General features: G+C 46.4%; 1 protein-coding gene across 8 annotated transcripts in view; it reads left to right on the forward strand.

The window, feature by feature from the left end:
• The window catches only part of NCAM1 (neural cell adhesion molecule 1), a 436293-nt gene that overhangs the window by 408637 nt on the left and 9458 nt on the right, over nt 1–18198 (forward strand). For 4 of the 8 annotated variants that reach the window (XM_049856941.1, XM_049856945.1, XM_049856943.1 and 1 more), the window contains 2 exons: nt 8224–8348; nt 10012–10192. In XM_049856941.1, coding sequence (XP_049712898.1) covers nt 8224–8348; nt 10012–10192 — 306 coding nt within the window. The remainder of the gene's footprint in view (nt 1–8223; nt 8349–10011; nt 10193–18198) is intronic. The other 4 variants (XM_049856942.1, XM_049856946.1, XM_049856944.1 and 1 more) reach the window with 1 other exon arrangement.

Here is an 18198-nt window from a genome sequence, read left to right on the forward strand (position 1 = left end):
GGGTCTTACAGCATCCTAAAGCCATGATTATCACTCATCAAACCACGTTCCCATCCGTGACAGACGTTCTCCAGCCATATGCAAGGGTGCAGACGAAGGATTGGTTTATCAGGTGAGCAGCAAGGAGCAGGAAAGGGCCTTTAATAATGGAATTTAAGGGAATGGAGAGGTCAGAGCAAATACAGTTTATGGGAGAGAGAAATAAAGTTTAGATGAGGACAGTTACTGCCTCCTTTCTCTGGGCATTAGGAGGGATTTAAAGTGAGTTGCCAGGGTGGTGCAAACAGTTAACATTCTCGGCTGCTACCCGAAAGGTTGGAGGTTCAAGCTCAACCAGAGGCACCTTGGAAGAAAGACCTGGTGGTCTCCTTCCAGAAATTCAGCCGCTGAAAGACCAATGGAACACACTTCTGTTCTGATAGGCGTGGGGTCACCGGGAGTCAGAGCTGGTTGTTGTCGGCGCTGAAGTAGGAAGGTTTAAGTGAGCTGGGAGCCTTTCTCCTGCCAGCAGTTGGACACCCAAAAATTGATGAAATCCAGCATTCCTTATATCACCCCTCCTCCCCTCCTGGGCAAAAAAAATTACCCGGGATGCACTTAAAACATCCTGGACATTCTGCCCACCTTAGGTTCAGCTCAACAGTGTTTACTGAGCCCAGCAACTCTGAGCGAACTAAGGCAACTCAGAAGAAGAAGGGAGGTTAACACAGCGCTGAGCCCAGCCCCCAAGGCTGCTTAGTTTCTGAGCCTACTGGGCTATAGACACCATAGGGGTTCATGCCACGTAAGCCAAGGCACCTGTCCCAGGATGGCAGGCACGGGCTTGCTGAAGTGAGCTAAGGACACACCCAACGCCAAAGTATTTCTCATATCTTGGCGTTGTGTAAAGGTGCCCTGGTGGCTTAGTGGTTAAAGCGCTTGGCTGCTAACTGGAAGGTCAGCAGCTGGAACCCACCAGCCACTCCACGGGAGAAAGATGTGGCATCTGCTTTTGTAATGGTGACAGCCTTGGAAACCCTATGGGACATCTCTACTCTGCCCTGTAGGGTCACTATGAATCAGAATCAACTTGATGGCAGGGGGTGGGGCATTGTGTAGCTGCAAGACCTGGTTCCTCCAATGACTCCATAATGCCATGGATTTGTCCATCAGCTCCTGAGGACTCTGTGTAAATGGGACTCGCCCGCCACCCCGCCCACCAGCATGTGTGTAATGAGATCCCCCCGTCCCCGGCCCTTTCTCTACACGCACTGCATGTCTGAGCATGGACCCTCCCCACCCATTCATAATGATCTTTTTTCTTTAGCTACTGACACTGACTCGTACTAGGAAATGCTGATTCTGACGAACTAAACTCTTTAACATCCACTCTTTCTCCTTAGATTGAAAACATCACTAACTGCCCCTTCCACTCCCTCCTTTGTTTTTTACAGCTGTGTGTCTGGACTGCAGCAGGATCTAGCAGGTCGAAATACTTTTTACCAGGGTCAATGAGCTAATTGCCTTTATTTGTAATGATTCCTTGCACTGGTGGTTACCAAGTTAGAGAGTTAGCGTGAAGGGAATGAAGAGGAAGGCAGTGGTGCATATTAGCCCGAATCCTATGGGCACGGACCCCAGGCCCCTGCTGGCTATAGAATCTGTCAGTTTCCCTAGGGTTACCAGTATAAGGGCTGAAGAATCCCAGGAGCCTCATACTTCTTACTAACTAATCCAACCTCCATGAAATAGTGTCCAAGACGTGCACAAATCCCTCTTGTGGCCTTGGAGGCAGGAGCCGAGTTAATTGTTGATGACAGCACTTATTTCTGTCATAACTTCCTCAGCTTGGATCAGCCCCATAACCGCAAGCCATACCTTCGTGGTCATATTTTCTTTTTCGGATGATGAAACAAAGATAATTGATCAATTAATCTGTTGATGTTTTCATGACACCCAGGAGAAGGGAATTGGTATTTTTGTGGTTCAGTCTGTCAGAGTTCATTTGTTGCTGTTTAATTTGTACTCTGTGCTACCATCCCACACCACCACCACCACCCCCCCACCCCCCACACACACTCACATTCGTAATTCCTGAGAAAACTGGTGCTGAAAAGGATTTGCAGACTAGATGCCTTGGTGACCTTGGCCACAGAAAACTAAGCATTCCTTGCAAAAAGCTGGGGGACTGGTCGTGTTGACAGTCACTAGTTCTGTATCTCAGCATTCTGTACAGCCAGGGACCAGGATAGCAAGGAGTCAGGACAGTCACCAGTTCTGTATCCCAGCATTCTGTACAGCCCGGGACCGGGATAGCAAGGAGTCAGGACAGTCACCAGTTCTGTATCCCAGCATTCTGTACAGCCCGGGACCGGGATAGCAAGGAGTCAGGACAGTCACCAGTTCTGTATCCCAGCATTCTGTACAGCCCGGGACCGGGATAGCAAGGAGTCAGGACAGTCACCAGTTCTGTATCCCAGCATTCTGTACAGCCCGGGACCGGGATAGCAAGGAGTCAGGTCGCTCAAACGCAAGCAAATCCTTAGCACCCAAAAGAAGAGAGTTGAGGAGAAGAAGAGAAAGCCATTTCGAAGGCCTGACTTGGGAGAGCAACGCTTAAGACAGCTTGACGCCCATCTCTGGATTGTCGGGCTGCTCTTTTTGATTGTCAAAAAGCCATTTCGCCAAGGTAGATTGCCAAAGAAGCACCCAGACGAGCTGTGAAGGGCCAAGGATGTATGCAACGTACATCACATTAGATTTGATTGCTTGTTTTGGTTTGTCTGACATCTAGGGCCCAGAGGTCCGCTTCAGGAAAGAGAATTAGTGGTCTAATAACTTTAAATCCTGATTCCCTAGAGACCAGTCAAGATACTAACCTCTTGATATAATTGTAAATGTTCTTGAGTTGGAAAAACTGAATAGACTTCATACATGAATAGCTAAATCATACCCTTTGGGCTTTTGAAACAAATAGTAAAAAGGTATACATGTTTCAGATTGCTTGTAAGAAATAATCAACAAAAGATGACGAGAGTTTGAATAAGCAAAGCAAACAGTATTTTTGGTGCCACGCAATCCTATTTGATAGTAAAAGTAAAAACAGTTTTTAATGCACACCCTACCTCCATCACTGATTTATACTCAGACCCCCAAAACTCTGAGGACTCCCACAGGAGAAAAAGCAAAGTGAATTATCAGAGAAATGGGTCCAGCCTTCCACAAGGATGCTAGCCAGTACTTCAGCATTTCATTCAGAAACTACAACTTTTGGAGCTTGAGCTTTTTTAAGTGAGAGGTAGAAAGAATATTGTTTTCCTTCTAGAATTCGCAAATGCTGGCCAAATGCCCTGAACTTGCTATAATCTTTGTTATGGGATTCAGATACCTGGCGGCCGTTTCTCATTCCAGGGCTTCTGTTGACAGAAGGGAAGGGTATGAGGCCGACTCAGATTTAAGGGCACCGTCGCCCAGTAATTACAAAGGGGGAACCTACAATCTACGTGGCCAGAAACATACATTTCAATTATGGTTTATGGAGGAATTTCACAGGACCTGCCTGTAATGTGTTCTGACTGTATGTGGCCTCATATTCTTTTTTTTTTAATTTTCTTGAGTACATGATTTGTATTCTGCTAGAAAACACCAGAACTGTCTAGAATTTCATGTGTATTATTGGCAAAGCTCATTTTTAAGGTTTTAGTCTTTACGTAAAATATTTTGGGGGGAATTTTTGACTCGTGACAGAAGCTAAATTCAGAGGATGTAATTAACCCCAGAGGTTTTCTTGGAGCAACCTGCCAATTGCTGCTGAATTGCAAACCAACGTTTACAAATAATTACAATATTGGTTTTGCTGAAATTACCCATAATGATTTCAATCAGAGCAACCATCTCAGAACAGAATGCACATTGGGACCCGCTAAATAATTTCCTCTGCTAATGTGTTCACTAAAGCGGTGAGCCTCCTAAATGCCAAGGGCCAATTCTCTGCGGCAGCCCCTCCCTTGTCAGGCGTGGCTGAAGCCGCGTTTGTACAGAGAGCTTAGGAAATAGTTTCTTTAACCCAGTTCCTAATCTTTAAAAAAAAAAAAAAAAATAGGCAACAGTAAACATTTGAAGATGAATAAGGCAATTGGTTAAGCAAATATTGCTCCTTCCACATCTTAATATACTTCCACCAAGTTCCATAGCCACAAAAGTGGTCAGAATCTGTATGCTGTTAGTTGAATATGATCTTCCTTTAGAAATACTATCAAAAAAGGGATTATATTTCTGACCAAGGGCTCCATCATTTTTTTAAAAGAATTTATCATAATTATGTTGTTCCTTTTAGCAAAAAAAAAAACCCCATGTCTTATTCACTTTTGAAACTTCAATGCCTAATGGACTATTACTGCCTACTAGGTGGAGCCCTGGTGGCGCAGCGGTCAAGAATTTGACTGCAAACCAAAAAGATCAGCAGTTCCAATCCTCCAGCCGCTCCTTGGAAACCCTATGGCGCAGTTCTACTCTGTCTCGTAGGGTTACTATGAGTCAGAATCAACTCAATGGTTTGGTTTTTTGGTTTTGGACTCGTCACAGTTATGACTTATGACAGTGATGAGCGCATCAGTAAGTCTTAGCTGTTATTTCTCTGACCATATTTTCTGAATAAAAAAAAAATCCAGCAAATGGGTGGACCCAGTAAGTACTCAATATGCATTTGTTGAGTAAACCATATTTGAAATATTCTAAATTGTATACCTGAACATTACATGATATAAAATGTTCTACATTCTCCGAAACAATGTCAGAGGAACATGGTAGTCGCTCAGGTGAAATGACAGTAAGTTAGTGTGTTACAACTAGGGTATAGTTTCAGTGGCTTTTGTGTGATTCCAGTTATATTTTTCTGAAACAAAACCAAGGATAAGAGAACACCTTCATCAGAGCTGTTGGTTTCTACATTGATTCCTTGGAAAAATTTTGTTCATGGTATCTTCGAAGAGACTTGGCATCTCTTTTTGAGGATAGGACTTTTTTAAGACAACTTTTTAGAAACTAAGTTTCTCTGAAAACTTTGGGCCTTAGAGATAACAAATTATTGATCTTAGGGTGCATCTCCCTACATTAGGTGAATGTCACATATTTTATTTGTGTTCTCTCTTCCACAAGTATCAAAAGAAGTGACAAGGGTATAACTGGTAGTCCCTCCTGAGGTCAACGGCTGTCATGGTGTCACAGTGCTGTCAGAGCTAAAACCCTATAGAGTATCTAGGGCAGTGTTTTGCAGCTGTGGTGATTGAGGCAGTAGCTTTTCTGAGGCAGCAGACAGCCTGTGCTCTCTTGTGGCATTTTTAGCATTCAGCTTTAGAGAGATCTTCACAAACGTCAGGGAGAACATCGCTTCTAAATAGATACTCCACAAAGAGCTGGGTTCAGAGGGACCGTTTTGTGGTGTCAGTTCAGCCTTGGGAACTCGCAATTCCGAGAAATACGAAGGAAGGCGCAGCCAGAACAGCCCCAGTGGAGTAATCCCTATCTACCTTCCAAGGAAGTCTTGGGGGAAGGGCTGGTCCTCACGTTGGTGGGTGTGTTAGAAGGGCCACTGACGCTACTTGATGAAATTACCTCCTTCTTAGAGCAAATAGGAAACCCTGGTGGTGTAGTGGTTAAGAGTTACAGCTGCTAACCAGAAGGTACAGCAGTTGGAATCCACCAGGCGCTCCTTGGAAACCCTATGAGGCAGCTCTACTCTGTCGTATAGGATCGCTATGAGTCGAAATTGACTCGATGGCAATGGATTTGGCTTTGTAAACCCTGGCGGTGTGAGGATTAAGAGCTGCGGCTGCTAACCAAAAGGTGAGCAGTTCAGATTCACCAGGTGCTCCTTGGAAACCCTATGGAGCGGTTCTACACGTTGCTGTGAGTTGAAATCGACTCGATGGCAACAGTTTGAATTTTTTTTATTTTAGAGCAAATAGACCATTCATCACAGAGCCAGTGTTTTGATTGTGAGTGCAGAAAGTTACAATGATTAATGTCCACTCCCAGTCAGTCTAGGATGACCAAACTTTCTGGTTTGTCTGGGACTAAGGGATTTCCTGGTATGTGGACTTTCAGTGCTAAAACCTGGAAAACCCCAGGCAAATCAATAATGAATTGGTCACCCTAATTTATTCAGAGAATAGAATTTCTAAAGTTCTACTGCATCTGCTACTCCCATTTGCCCAGCACTGGTGAGTCTACACGCACCCACCCTCTTTTAAAACATTCTCCTTAACACGTTTGGGTTTCTTTTTAGTGCTGCTTATTTATAGTAATAGGGGCATAACTGAGTTTTTGTCTAAGACTTAAAATGATCCAAAAGTATTTGAAACATCTGAGTACCTTGACATTATCTAAATGAAATTTCAAATGTTTTCTAATGAATAGTTGGGGCCAGCAGCTAGATAGGGCTTAAACAAGCCTTTGCCTGCAAGCCCCTTTGTCTTTTTATTTGTTTGTATTTTTGTCTGAATTACTGATTTAAGAAAACAAATGGCAAGCACAACCACCCTAAATATTGTACCCCTCAGACTTCAAGATGTGTGTCCTCCCTGTGGCAGTGTTTATGTGCCCCCATTACTACAGCTTCTCAAACTTAACGTGCACACGGGTCACCTGGGGATCTTGTTAAAATGCAGGCTGCGTCTCAAAGAAGCTCCCAGGTAGTGTGCATTCTGCTAGCCAGGTCTGAGTAGCAGGGGTCTACGTGAGATTTCTCACTCTCTGGTTCCTCTTTGTATCAAAGGGAGGAGCAGGACACTCAGGCCACATCAAGGTTCCAAAGTGGTTGAATGAGGAGGATGGGCTAGACTCTGATATTGCCAGAAGTCTTCTTACCACTGGCCAAAGGTACACTTTTAGGAGGATTAGGTCCAAGGCCTGGTGACAAGCCCTTCTGTCACAAAACTGTGATTCCCTCTTGCAGAGAGCAAGCCAGGGTGATCACCCAGAAGGTAACAGTTTAGCGGCCTTTGCAAGTTTTCTGAAGGCCCCTGGGTGATGCAAATGTTTTGCGCTCAGCTGCTGACCTGAACGTTGGTGGTTCAAACCCACCCAGCAGCACTGTGGAAGAGAAGGCCTGGTGATCTGCGTCCGTTAAGATTACACCAAGAGGACCCTGTGAGGCAATTCTGCTCTGTAACACATGGGGTCATCGTGAGTCGGGATTGACCCACCACCAACTAACAACAATAAGCAAGCATTCTATCTGATGTCCTGATACAGATACAGAGGGCTCATCACGGGGCGGGTAGGATTCCCGAGGTGTTCAATCTTAATTTTAATGTTGGATATCAGATGTTATCTCATCCCATCGCTTTTGGTAGACACTAATGAAGTAGTTTCTTTTAAAGTAAATCAGCATCTGACTCTGAAGAGCTAGCCCAGCTCTTAGTGTTGTCCCATACAAGCTCGTCTGCTTTCTCCATGGTGAATTCACAGTGCTACAAGCTGAGCGTATTCTGCAAATAAAGAGAAACATTGACCTTTTTCTGCAATGCTACATTTTTTTTTTTTTTTTCCTCTCTCCTCTCACAAAGAAAAAGACTTTCACAATTGTTACTTTAATACAAAGTGCCAAGGATGATCACTCAGTCAGTAGGGCCGTAAAAAGAGGATGCTCACCGGGACAGTGTCTGTGGCAAATGGTGCTTTATTTAATCACAACTGAAAACTCGTCATCGTTGTTGTTGTTTTTAGCTTAATGAATCTAAGTTATAAAATTTAATTCATGAAAAGCAAGTCTGAAGGAGGCAACGCCCCCCTCCCCACCCAGGGATGAGTCATGTATTCAGGGAAGAAACTGGGCCGCTTTGAAAAATTATTTTATGGGTGTAGGTTTTCTACTCAAACACTTGAATTTTCCCATATTTCAGGCTGCTCCTCAAAGTGTATCAGGCTTATGAAAGTTAAATCTACAGTTTTAAGATCAGCTAAAAAGAGAATGCAAGTAGCAGTGAGAGAGACAGAAAACAAAGACTTTGTAATAGGGAGAGTGTTTTCTAGAACATCCCCAAAGGGTATTCCCCGTTTGAGCCAAGTCCGAGGCATCTAACTGGGATACAAAGTTTTATATTTACTGCTTTTTAATAACCATTTGAATTTCTGAGAATACAAGAAAGGAGTCCAGCCCCACCCATCACTGCATCCCATTCTGATGGATTTGATCTTCATGCTCCGGATGAGAATTTCACGTGAATGAACTGGCTGTTTCAGGAGAACCCAGTGCACCGAAACTTGAGGGCCAGATGGGAGAGGATGGAAACTCTATTAAGGTGAACCTGATCAAGCAGGACGATGGTGGCTCCCCCATCAGACACTACCTGGTCAAGTACCGCGCGGTGAGTCCCCACGTTATCCAACCTTCACCCCGAGCCCTGAAGCCCGTGACATCCTCCTTGTTTGGCAGCAACAGTGCAAAGCTGACTAGGGCAGTGCCAGGACAGTCTTGCTCTGTGTTTGTTACAGATGGCTCATGGGCCCTGGTCAGGGTTTTAAATCCCAAGACTGACCTACAGCTGCTAGGCTGTGTCTACCCAGTAAACCCAGTGCCGTAGAGTCAGTTCCAACTCATAGCCACCGTATAGCGACCCTACTGCTGGGACCATTTTAAAGCCTCTAAAATGACTGTGGAGCCCTGGTGGCACAGTGTTTACGGGCTCAAGCTGCTAACCAAGAAGTCAGCAGTACAAATCCATCAGCCACTCATTGGAAAGCCTATGGGGCAGTTCTACTCTGTCCTATAGGACCGCTATGAGTTGGAATCGAGTCGACAGCAATGGATTTAGTTTTTTGGTTTTTGGAAAATGATTGTGATAGTGACAAACTTAAGCCACAATTGAGTTTTTTTTTTTGTTTGTTTCTTGAAGTTTTCTGTGAAATTATTTGGCCATTATCTAGTTTTGGTTTTTTTTTTTTTTTTTTTTTGCAAACAATGTCCATAGCCGCCTTTGGTGAAGTTCTAATCCTGGGTAATGATGAACTTGGCTCCAAGCCTTCTCTTCCCGATCTAGCTCACCGCCAGTGTAAGATTTTCCTCACTCCCCCTTTCATCCCTAACCCCCAAATTGAGAATTACTCTCTCCTTTTTTTTTTTTCCCCGTTGGGTTTTGGAATGACACCTGGCCATTGCCCACCATCTCCATTTGCTGAGAGGTTTAGAGGCATTATCCGAGAACTGGCAATAGCCTCTTGCTAAGATTTCTTAGTAGTAGAAAATAATGAACCACAGAGCATTTTTCTTTCTTCAAATAGCTGCACACACAAAAAAAGAGCTTTTTCCAGGAAACTCCCTTTCTGCCTTTTGATCAGCCTTGGAGTAACATGTGAGTCGTTAACTGGTTAGGCTTACGGAGTGACAAAGCAGCACAGAATGCTACCAGGAGTACTTCTCAGCTGGTGAACAAGACCTGTCAATCCACTCAGCACTCTTTCTTACTGAATTGCTAAGTAATGTGTGGGCCTGGAATAATAAGAAAAGCTTCAGGTTTTTTTTTCAGGTGCTCAATAAATGATAGTTTTTATTTTTAATAAAACCCCTGGAATCTACACCAGGTCCACGTGTCAGGGAGGTGAACTGCACACCACAATGTGAACAACATTCTGAAATATGTCCAGGAACATATCTGTGTTACTGCTTTCTAGAACAGTCCTTTGGTATGTATGCCCAGCATTCTTGAGTGGGATTGGGCCAGTAGGCAGTGCTTGAGTCCCTCCCTGCATGCCCTCAGGGTTATGGGACATTGACGGATTGGCCCAATGCCACACTAGCATCTGCTGCTGTTTATATTTGCAAACACGCACAGTTGACCTCCGGATATGTGTAATCCTTAGGACTCAGCGGGCTGGTAAAGAATAAAGACCATGTCCTATCGCTGCTTTTAATTTTTATTATTTTGTACCAACAGTTGTTGACTCCCTTAAGTTCTGCCTTTTAGCTAGTCTTCCACTGTTTATACCTGAAACTCTCTGGTGTCTTCTATCCTCTTTGCCGTTTTTTCCCAGAAGCTCTCCTCAGAGTGGAAACCAGAGATCAGGCTCCCCTCTGGCAGTGACCACGTCATGCTTAAGTCCCTGGACTGGAATGCAGAGTATGAGGTCTATGTGGTGGCTGAGAACCAGCAGGGAAAGTCCAAGGCGGCTCATTTTGTGTTCAGGACCTCGGCCCAGCCCACCGTCATCCCAGGTATGCCCGCCTCTGCTTCCCGTTAGTCTCCCGCTTTGAATTAACGCACCGGTGCTGCACCTCCTAATGTGCCTGAACGACCCCTGACAACTTGCTTGCTTACAACCATCCTCATGATCGATTGCCCATGCAAAGCTTAGTTTGCTTTGTACCTACTGTGCAGTGGGTTGAGATGTACTGTCCCCCTAGGGAAAGGTCCTGTCTTGCAGGACTGATGCTAAGCCGATCCATGGAACCCTCAGATGGGAAGACCCCCAGCTCCAACCAAGCCTTGGAAGCTGGTCGAGTAAGGATACCTTTTTTGACATCTAATCTGCCATCCACCATTTAATATCAGGACCACATAACTGTTGTTGGAGCGCTTCTATGTGATGCTTGTTTCTCTGCACAACCATGGTCCAAGCCTCTTCTCTGTGGGAGATGGTGCCCAGTTGGTTAGAAATCCTGTCTGCCAAGGGCCTCTCAATTGAAACAAAGATTAAATTGAACCACTTGAAACAGAGCAAGTGGAGAAAATAGATTTTGGAAAACCATCAATTAAAGGCAGTCTCGGCTGCTGGAGACCATGATGGGAGCAGTTCTCCTAGGAGATGCAGATACGTCTCTAGGGATCCAGAAGCAGTGTAAGTGTAGGAATAAAGTGAGAGTTCTGCTTTCCGGCCCAGCTGCCTTTTTGCTGATGGCCACGCTCTTCAGTGACCACATCCCTCAGGACAAATAGAGGTCTTCAACATCACTCTCTGCTGTCCCAAAGCAGCCGAATGCCAACCACAGGCAGGAGAGGGGGGCATAGAATATAATCTGCAGCTTGGCAGAAGGGACCCCATAACTCTCTGCCCTGTTCCAGTATGGTAGAAAGATGGTCCACTCTCTTAGTGGCCTTGGTCTGATCCTCCACCCCATCTATAGTGCTTGGCTCAGTTGTCATAATTGCTTCTCCTCGGGGGAGACAGGCCAGCAAGGATGTGGGCTGCCTACCACACAGGCTGTATGTGTGAGTGGGTTAGTCAAGCAGCAACAAAGCAAGAGTTCGGTGTGTGGTTTGCAATGGTCATTTGCACATGAATGTGTGTGTCTGGGAAACATTTGGGGAGCTTCCAGGGAATTGGTAGGTGATTTTTAAAACATCGACCAGACACATCAATTTATCCTTCCCTCTGCATTGTCAGGAAGGCTCCCTAGCACATGCTGGGGGTCTCTGCAGGAATTGGGAAAATGATCAGTGGTGAAGGCAAGTCGCATGGATGGGACTGCAAGAAGTGTTCTTATTTCTGTTTAATGGTATCTCCAAATGGGGGTGGCCCTGGCTCTCCCCAGTCCCTTCTTTCTCTGCATTCCTTCGTCAGTCTTGAAATGAACAGTTTGGTGTGAATGTTCAGATCCACCTGGGACAATGCTTGAGAGCTGGGGAAAGGAGAGGCTGGAGCAACCCCTTTGCAGTATGACAGATTTCTTACTGAATTTGTTCCCTAGGGTAAGACTCGATAGGCAGGCAGGCCTGCAGGGCATACTGTGTGCCCATGCTGGGTACCACCAGCAGCATCAACTTCTGGGATTTGGAGAACAGGGGAAGGGGTGTGTATCAGAGTCAGAAATTCTGGGGAGACCTTGTCCTCCATTGCCATGCCCTCTGGCCATGTCAGAGTCCTTGTTAGGACCCAAGCACCCAGTGGCCACAGGGAACATTGGAGGGGATGCTCACCTGGCCTCCAATGCCTCCATGGCTCTACTGCATAGGTCTTAGAAGGTGCCCAGAGTGGCTCTGTGCTCGGTTGGACTTTCCCGGCCATTGTATCGGGACCTGGGAATAAAGCCTCTGAATTGCACATGTCTGTTTATGGTGAAGTTCTGTGGTTGGCGAGATGGTGGAAGGTAAAGGGCGCAGAGCTAGCTCTCCAGTTGCACTATGGACAGGGGGATCTGTGGAACAGGATGAAAAGTCCAATTTCTCTCTGAAGAGGCTGCCCCCTACCCCTACACATGATTGACTGTCTTGTAGTGCAGTGACCAAACACATATCTACCACCACATGTAAAAACCCTGCCCAGAGGCCAGAAGACCACAGGTAGGCTCGCTGACATACCTAGGAGGCTTTTTGCCTTAGTGAAAGGTTAACACTCTCCTAATGCAACTCTTGTGTTTTACTGTGGAGGCTTCTGTTCTCTCACTTTAATTTCATTTGCTTGCTGACCCCTAACCTCCAGATTAACCCTGCTGTGCTGCTTCTGGCATTGCTGAGCTTCTGAACTGGCCTTATGGTGTTGATACCGCACTGAGCTCTCCTCTAACCTTTGTCGACTTAATTTACTAAATTAAATTAACCTTGGATTCTTGTGTTTTCTACATTTGACCTAATTTGTTTTTTCTTCTTATCTATTTTTCCCCCTCTGTTTCTGTCTCTGCCTTCTCTTCCCTTCTTCCCTCTCTCCTCCCTGTGCCTGTCGTCACACATGTCACCTTGGACGTCACTGGGACATCCCCATGGGCACATTTGTTTTTAAACAACCACATTCTCTCTGGGGACCCATTGTGTGACACCTACAGCGACCTTGGGCGGCTCCTCTGCATCCTACACCTTTGTCGCGTTGCTTCTCTCTGCAGTGACTCCTCTCTTGCTCTGTTAGGAACTTGAAAACAAAACATTAAATCTGCTTAAAAGCCCAGTTCCCATGAGAATGATTAGTGCCCCCTTTGGAAGAACCCACCAGGGCTACCCTGTCCCCACGGCTACAGAGCGAGCATTCTATATGGAAGAGGAAGCTTTTGCAATTGGGGAAAGCTTTACCTCCAGATGTTTTACCGTTTACAGATGCATTTATCCCACTAAGGACGGAGCTTGCTCCCTTTTTAATCTCAGCAAAAAATTATTTGAGAGCTCTTTTTCTAAATGCTATAAAAAAGCATTCTGCTAGGTTTCCAGAAAAGTTTCTGCCTATCTGCTACCTGTTGCATTTTCTGTCCTTACCTAAAAATGACATAGCAGAGAAGATTTCTAAGACCTTCTAGAACTTGCATCAGATTGTTAAAATCACCACATATTCCTCCATTGTAACTCCACACTCCTCCTCCGCCCTTCAGCCTGTGGTTGGCTTCACCTTCATTTAAGTGGCCAGGTTAAAAGAGCCAGACCGATTGTGGTTCTCCTGAGCATTTTGCTAACATGATGGGCAAATTTAAGTCACCCTATTGCCCAAGCAGTGGAAGAACTCTGCTCACTGGCTATTTTCTGGGGCCGATGAAATGTTCTGGAGAGCACTATGGTCCTGGTATCTAATACGGCACCTTACACGCATCTCTGAACAGAGCCGAGCTGTGACATGCCCAACACGCATTCAGCTTTATAGGTGCGTGTCCCCAGGCCGGGTGACTCCCCCTGGCTGCACAGCACGTGTCGCAGATTCGCACAGAGCTTCCGTGTCTTGGAGGTTATGGCCCAACAGCGACTCATGTTCCGGCTATAAGTATCAGCCCACTAGGACCGAGGCATCCACTGTGAACCAGGCGGGAGTCACACTGCAGAGCAGAATGAGAGGAATGGGCTACTCCTGGACTGCCCAGCCCCAGAACGTGAATAGATTTGGACTCAGTCAGCCTGGCAGGACTTCCCAGATACCCCAGCCTCCTACTGGTCAGTTGGTTGAGTGGCATCACTACAATTCTCATGAAAAGCCAGCTGTTCCTCTCGTCTGTTGGAGAGTCATTCTCTCCACGTACTAAGGAGGAGAGGTGGGGTGTGTTTGTTAAACCATCACATTGAGCCCAGGAGTGAGTCCTGCTCAGTAGCATCAGTGTATGTGCTTGGGGATGGACCCGCCACAGAATAAAACTCCCCCTCCCCCTCCACTGTGGTCACATATCATTCTATATATTTCATCTCTGAGCATTTCTGCAGAAGCTTGATTTTTGTTCTTTTTGGTTTCTTTATTATTTTTTTTCTGTTGTTACTGTTTAATGTTCAAGGCTAGCCAGCCACACTGGGCCTTTCCCTTTGGGAGTCCAAAATGACCCCATGCTGTCTGTGGTCTGTGGGGGGCCTAGCCCTCCCTCTACCCTCCCCTCCCCCCCCCCCCCCCCCCGTGAGGGCGCACACCAGCATTCACAGCCACACCCAGACACCAGGGGGAGAGCATGGACCTGTGGCTCAGGCAGGGCAGCTGCCCCTCATGTCAGCCCCATCTGCTTCCAGGCTAGTACAACCTCTCCCCCAGAGCCCCTGACCTCGCTGCAGACCAGGGCAGTGGAAGCAGGCACAATTCTTAGGCACCATGCAGAGGGGCAGGAGAAGAACATGGCGTCTCCTGGACCTGGCGTAGGAATCACAGAGCAATGAGCAAGAGCTGTAGGAACAGCAAGGGAAGGGCCATCTTCACGCCGGTGATCCAGCCATGTCCTCCTGGCTCCCAGCATGTTCCTGGGACCATCTTGGGCAGCAGGCACATGTATTCACCCCAGGAGGGCTCAGCTCAGTGGTCTCCCTCAGTCCTGGCCCCAGTCCCACCCACAGATGAGGGACAGTGCTGGTGCTTCTGAAGGAACCTTTTGGAGATCTGGCACCTAAAGGGCTGACATGACCCTCTCCCCTGAGGACACCCCAGCAGCCAAGCAAGCCTCAGCTGAAGCAGCTTCAAGGTCATTGCTGTGGGGCCGTTCAACCAACCTCATGGTCCGTCACAGTATGCCTTTGGGGAGACAGCATCAGTGCCCACTCAGCCCCACTGGACGCTGAGTTCTCAGTGAAGGCGAGGCACCAGCCCCACAGGAATCCTTAAGACAAAAGGCTTTCCAAGCTCCCTGCAGGAGTGAGCGCTCTCCACTTCCCAGCTGCCTCCGTCTCTGCACCCTACATTAGTGCTGTCCACAGACCACAAACCATGGGCTCCATGCTTGTTTGGGGATATTTATACAGCAAGTTTGGATCACATTTTTCTACTAATAAGAATGCTAACATTGTTGTGTAGATAATCAGTGAGGCCTTCATGAAGTTTACACCTTTGCATTATTAAAAGAAGTAACAGTTCATGTGAACTCACCAATGTGTTTTGATTTTATTTGATAATTGTGTGCTCCACAAAGTGTCAGAAATCCTTTCTTTCCACCTCACACGTACCTGGATAACTCTGATTTAAATTGGACCCAAAACCCGTAGCCTGATAAATGGAGTTCTAGCCAAAGGAAATACTTTCTAATGAGGAATAATACATTTTTCTCAGCTATCATTAGAGCTGTTATGGATCATTGGCAACTTGGACTTTCCCAGATCCCAGCAGGGAGTGGGAGGGAAAGTGCCTGTGCAGAACTGGGGAGGTGGTCATGTTGGGGGCAGGGGCATGCTCTGGGTCACCAGATCCACAACTCTGTGTAGGTTGGTCCGCTCCCTTTCCTCTCCCTGTCAGAGGCTGACCAGATGCAGAGGAATCCTGTGATACAGACAATCTGAGAGAAGGTTCTCTTTGGTAAACTGTCTCCTGTTTGTAATCACACTTAGTGGACATCTCCTGAGACCAACAGGTCTGCTTGGCAGCTTCTGGGAAGAAGCAAGCAGACATGTACAGGGTTTAGGAGTGAACCAGGACCCCAGCCTGACAGTTCTGAGAACCTGACAGCCATGTGGGAGTGGGAGGGGCCCATTCTGCTGCCCCAAGTCCAGTGACACTGTGACTTGACCCCCCCCCCAAAAAACCATTGCCGTCAAGTCAATTCTGACTCATAGCGACCCTACAGGACAGAGTAGAACTGCTCTACAGGGTTTCAAAGAAGCGCCTGGTGGATTCAAACTGCAACCTTTTGGTTAGCAGCCATAGCACTTAACCACTATACCACCAGGGTCTCCCGACCCACCTAGGCATCTGTAAAATGTGAGAGCTGTATACTTATACTACGGCTTGTAGGAATGTAGGCGCATGTGGTCTCAGTCTCGGGACAAGCCCATTCCTCTTCAGCGCCAACCTCTCCCACCCTAGGAACCACAAAAGATGGGTGGCCCCGAGCTTCCTAATCTCACTGTACAGGGCCATAGTGACCTCTGAGGTTATCCAAGAACTGCTCCCAGGAAGCATTCTTTGTATGGTTGGTCCAGGGCAAGTTAGTTAAGTGAGGTCAGAGAAAAGACCACAGCAAAGATGGACGAAGGTTGGGCTTCTTTTTTCCTTTGAAAAATGTCACATAAGATACAGGAGATCACCTTTGTCCTTAGCTTTCCCAGGCTAAACAATTCTGTAACGTCTACCGAGAGATAACGAGCATTGACTGGACTTGAATACCCTTTCATCTGTATCCTGGCAGTACCCTTTTTTATAGCTTCTTTTTGTAAAAACTACAAGCATCCTCCCTCCAGCTCCAGGAGCATCTTAATTCCTCTAAAAGTCTAGACTCTTTAATAGTGGTGAACTGGGTGGTGCCTCTTTCTTTGAAGGATCATCTTTGCTTTCTCTCCATCTGTTCAGCATGTCAGTTTGGTCCAGGCCACTGGATGAAACTTCACTGTTCATCCTTAGGGGTCAGATCAAAGGATCAGCTGTTAGTCATTGTAATGCAAAGATAAACTAGAAGACTGAGAACAGTTGTCCTCAAATTTAAGTTTGCCTAAGAAACACCTGGAGTGCTCACTCATATCCTGATTCCTGGGACTCACCTCCAAAGATTCTGATTCAGTAGAACTGGGGAGCCCCAGAATTTGAATGTTTAACAAACCACCCCAGGAATTCTACTGCCAGTGGTGAAACATTGAGAGATAGTATTTATTTTTCACGCAAAAATAAAATTACAAGAATCAGCAATTAGCAATGGAACCTACAGAGCATTTTAGTGTTCCAGGGAAAATCCTTCTCAGTACACACTATAGAGGAAATTGACATTAGGGAACCACGCTCCCCGCAGGACATTCCTGACTGTGGGACATCCGACTTGGAATGACAGGCTCTTATGGTTAAAAAAGACTTGAAGACATCATCTATCCCAGGCCCTGCCCTGCACCCAAGTCTCATCTGGAGCATTACAACATCCCTGCCAAGGGGTTGTCTAGTCTCTACTTGAATGCCTCCAGCAACAGGGAGCTCACCCACCAAGGCAGCTCACAGTATGTTTGAATAGTTCTGTTTGCTTGTTCTTTCTTATATGGAGCTGAAATCTGCCCCTGCCCTAGAACTTCCACCTATTGGTGCCGTACAGAATAAGAGCCCTTATTCCTTTTCGTGCTACACCTTTAAATATTCCGAGGCAGGTTTCTCGTCTCCAGGCTAAACCCTCATTCATTTGTTCAACAAATATGTTTCGAACATTTACTATGAGTCAGGTTTGTCCTGGATGCTGGGGAACATAAGGCAGACGGGGAACCTGTAGTAATAATAAGGACATCCTGATGATAATCCTGGTGGTGTAGTAGCTGCTAACCAAAAGTTCAGCAGTTCGGTTCCACCAGGTGTTCCTTGGAAACCCTAGGGGGCACTTCTACTCTTAGTCGGAATCGACTTGATGGCAACGAGCTTGGTTTGGTTTGGTTTGATAATAAGCATGGAAATGAAGAAAATGGAGACTGGTGGTGATGTGGATGATATTGGGTGGAGGTGCCTCACTATATAAGAGGTCAGGAGGGGCCCCTCTGAGAAGGTGACATATGAGCTGAGGTCTGCAGGACAACAAAGAGATCCAGGGTGCTCACAGGATGAAGTGTTCCAGGCAAGGCCCTGAGGTGGGAACAGGCTGGGTGTGGTCAGAAGGTAGCACCAAGGCCATCATGGCTGGATGGTGCGCAGTAATCAAGGGGACAGTGCCAAGACAACAGTCAGCAGAGTAGACAGAAGCCACATCACCTGTAGGGACTTTTAGGCCAAGATGAAGAATTTAAATTTTATATCATATGAAATGGGCTACCACTGCCCTAGGTATCCCACTGTTTGCTTTATGCTACAGCTAACATCTTTTCACCATCTGCCTTTTCCTCTGACCCTGAACTTACTCATGATGTGCGGCCTTCAGACCAAGCTTCGGAGCCCACATCAGAAGCTGTT

This window comes from Elephas maximus, chromosome 17 (assembly GCF_024166365.1).
Source record: "Elephas maximus indicus isolate mEleMax1 chromosome 17, mEleMax1 primary haplotype, whole genome shotgun sequence".
Lineage (NCBI taxonomy): Eukaryota > Metazoa > Chordata > Mammalia > Proboscidea > Elephantidae > Elephas > Elephas maximus.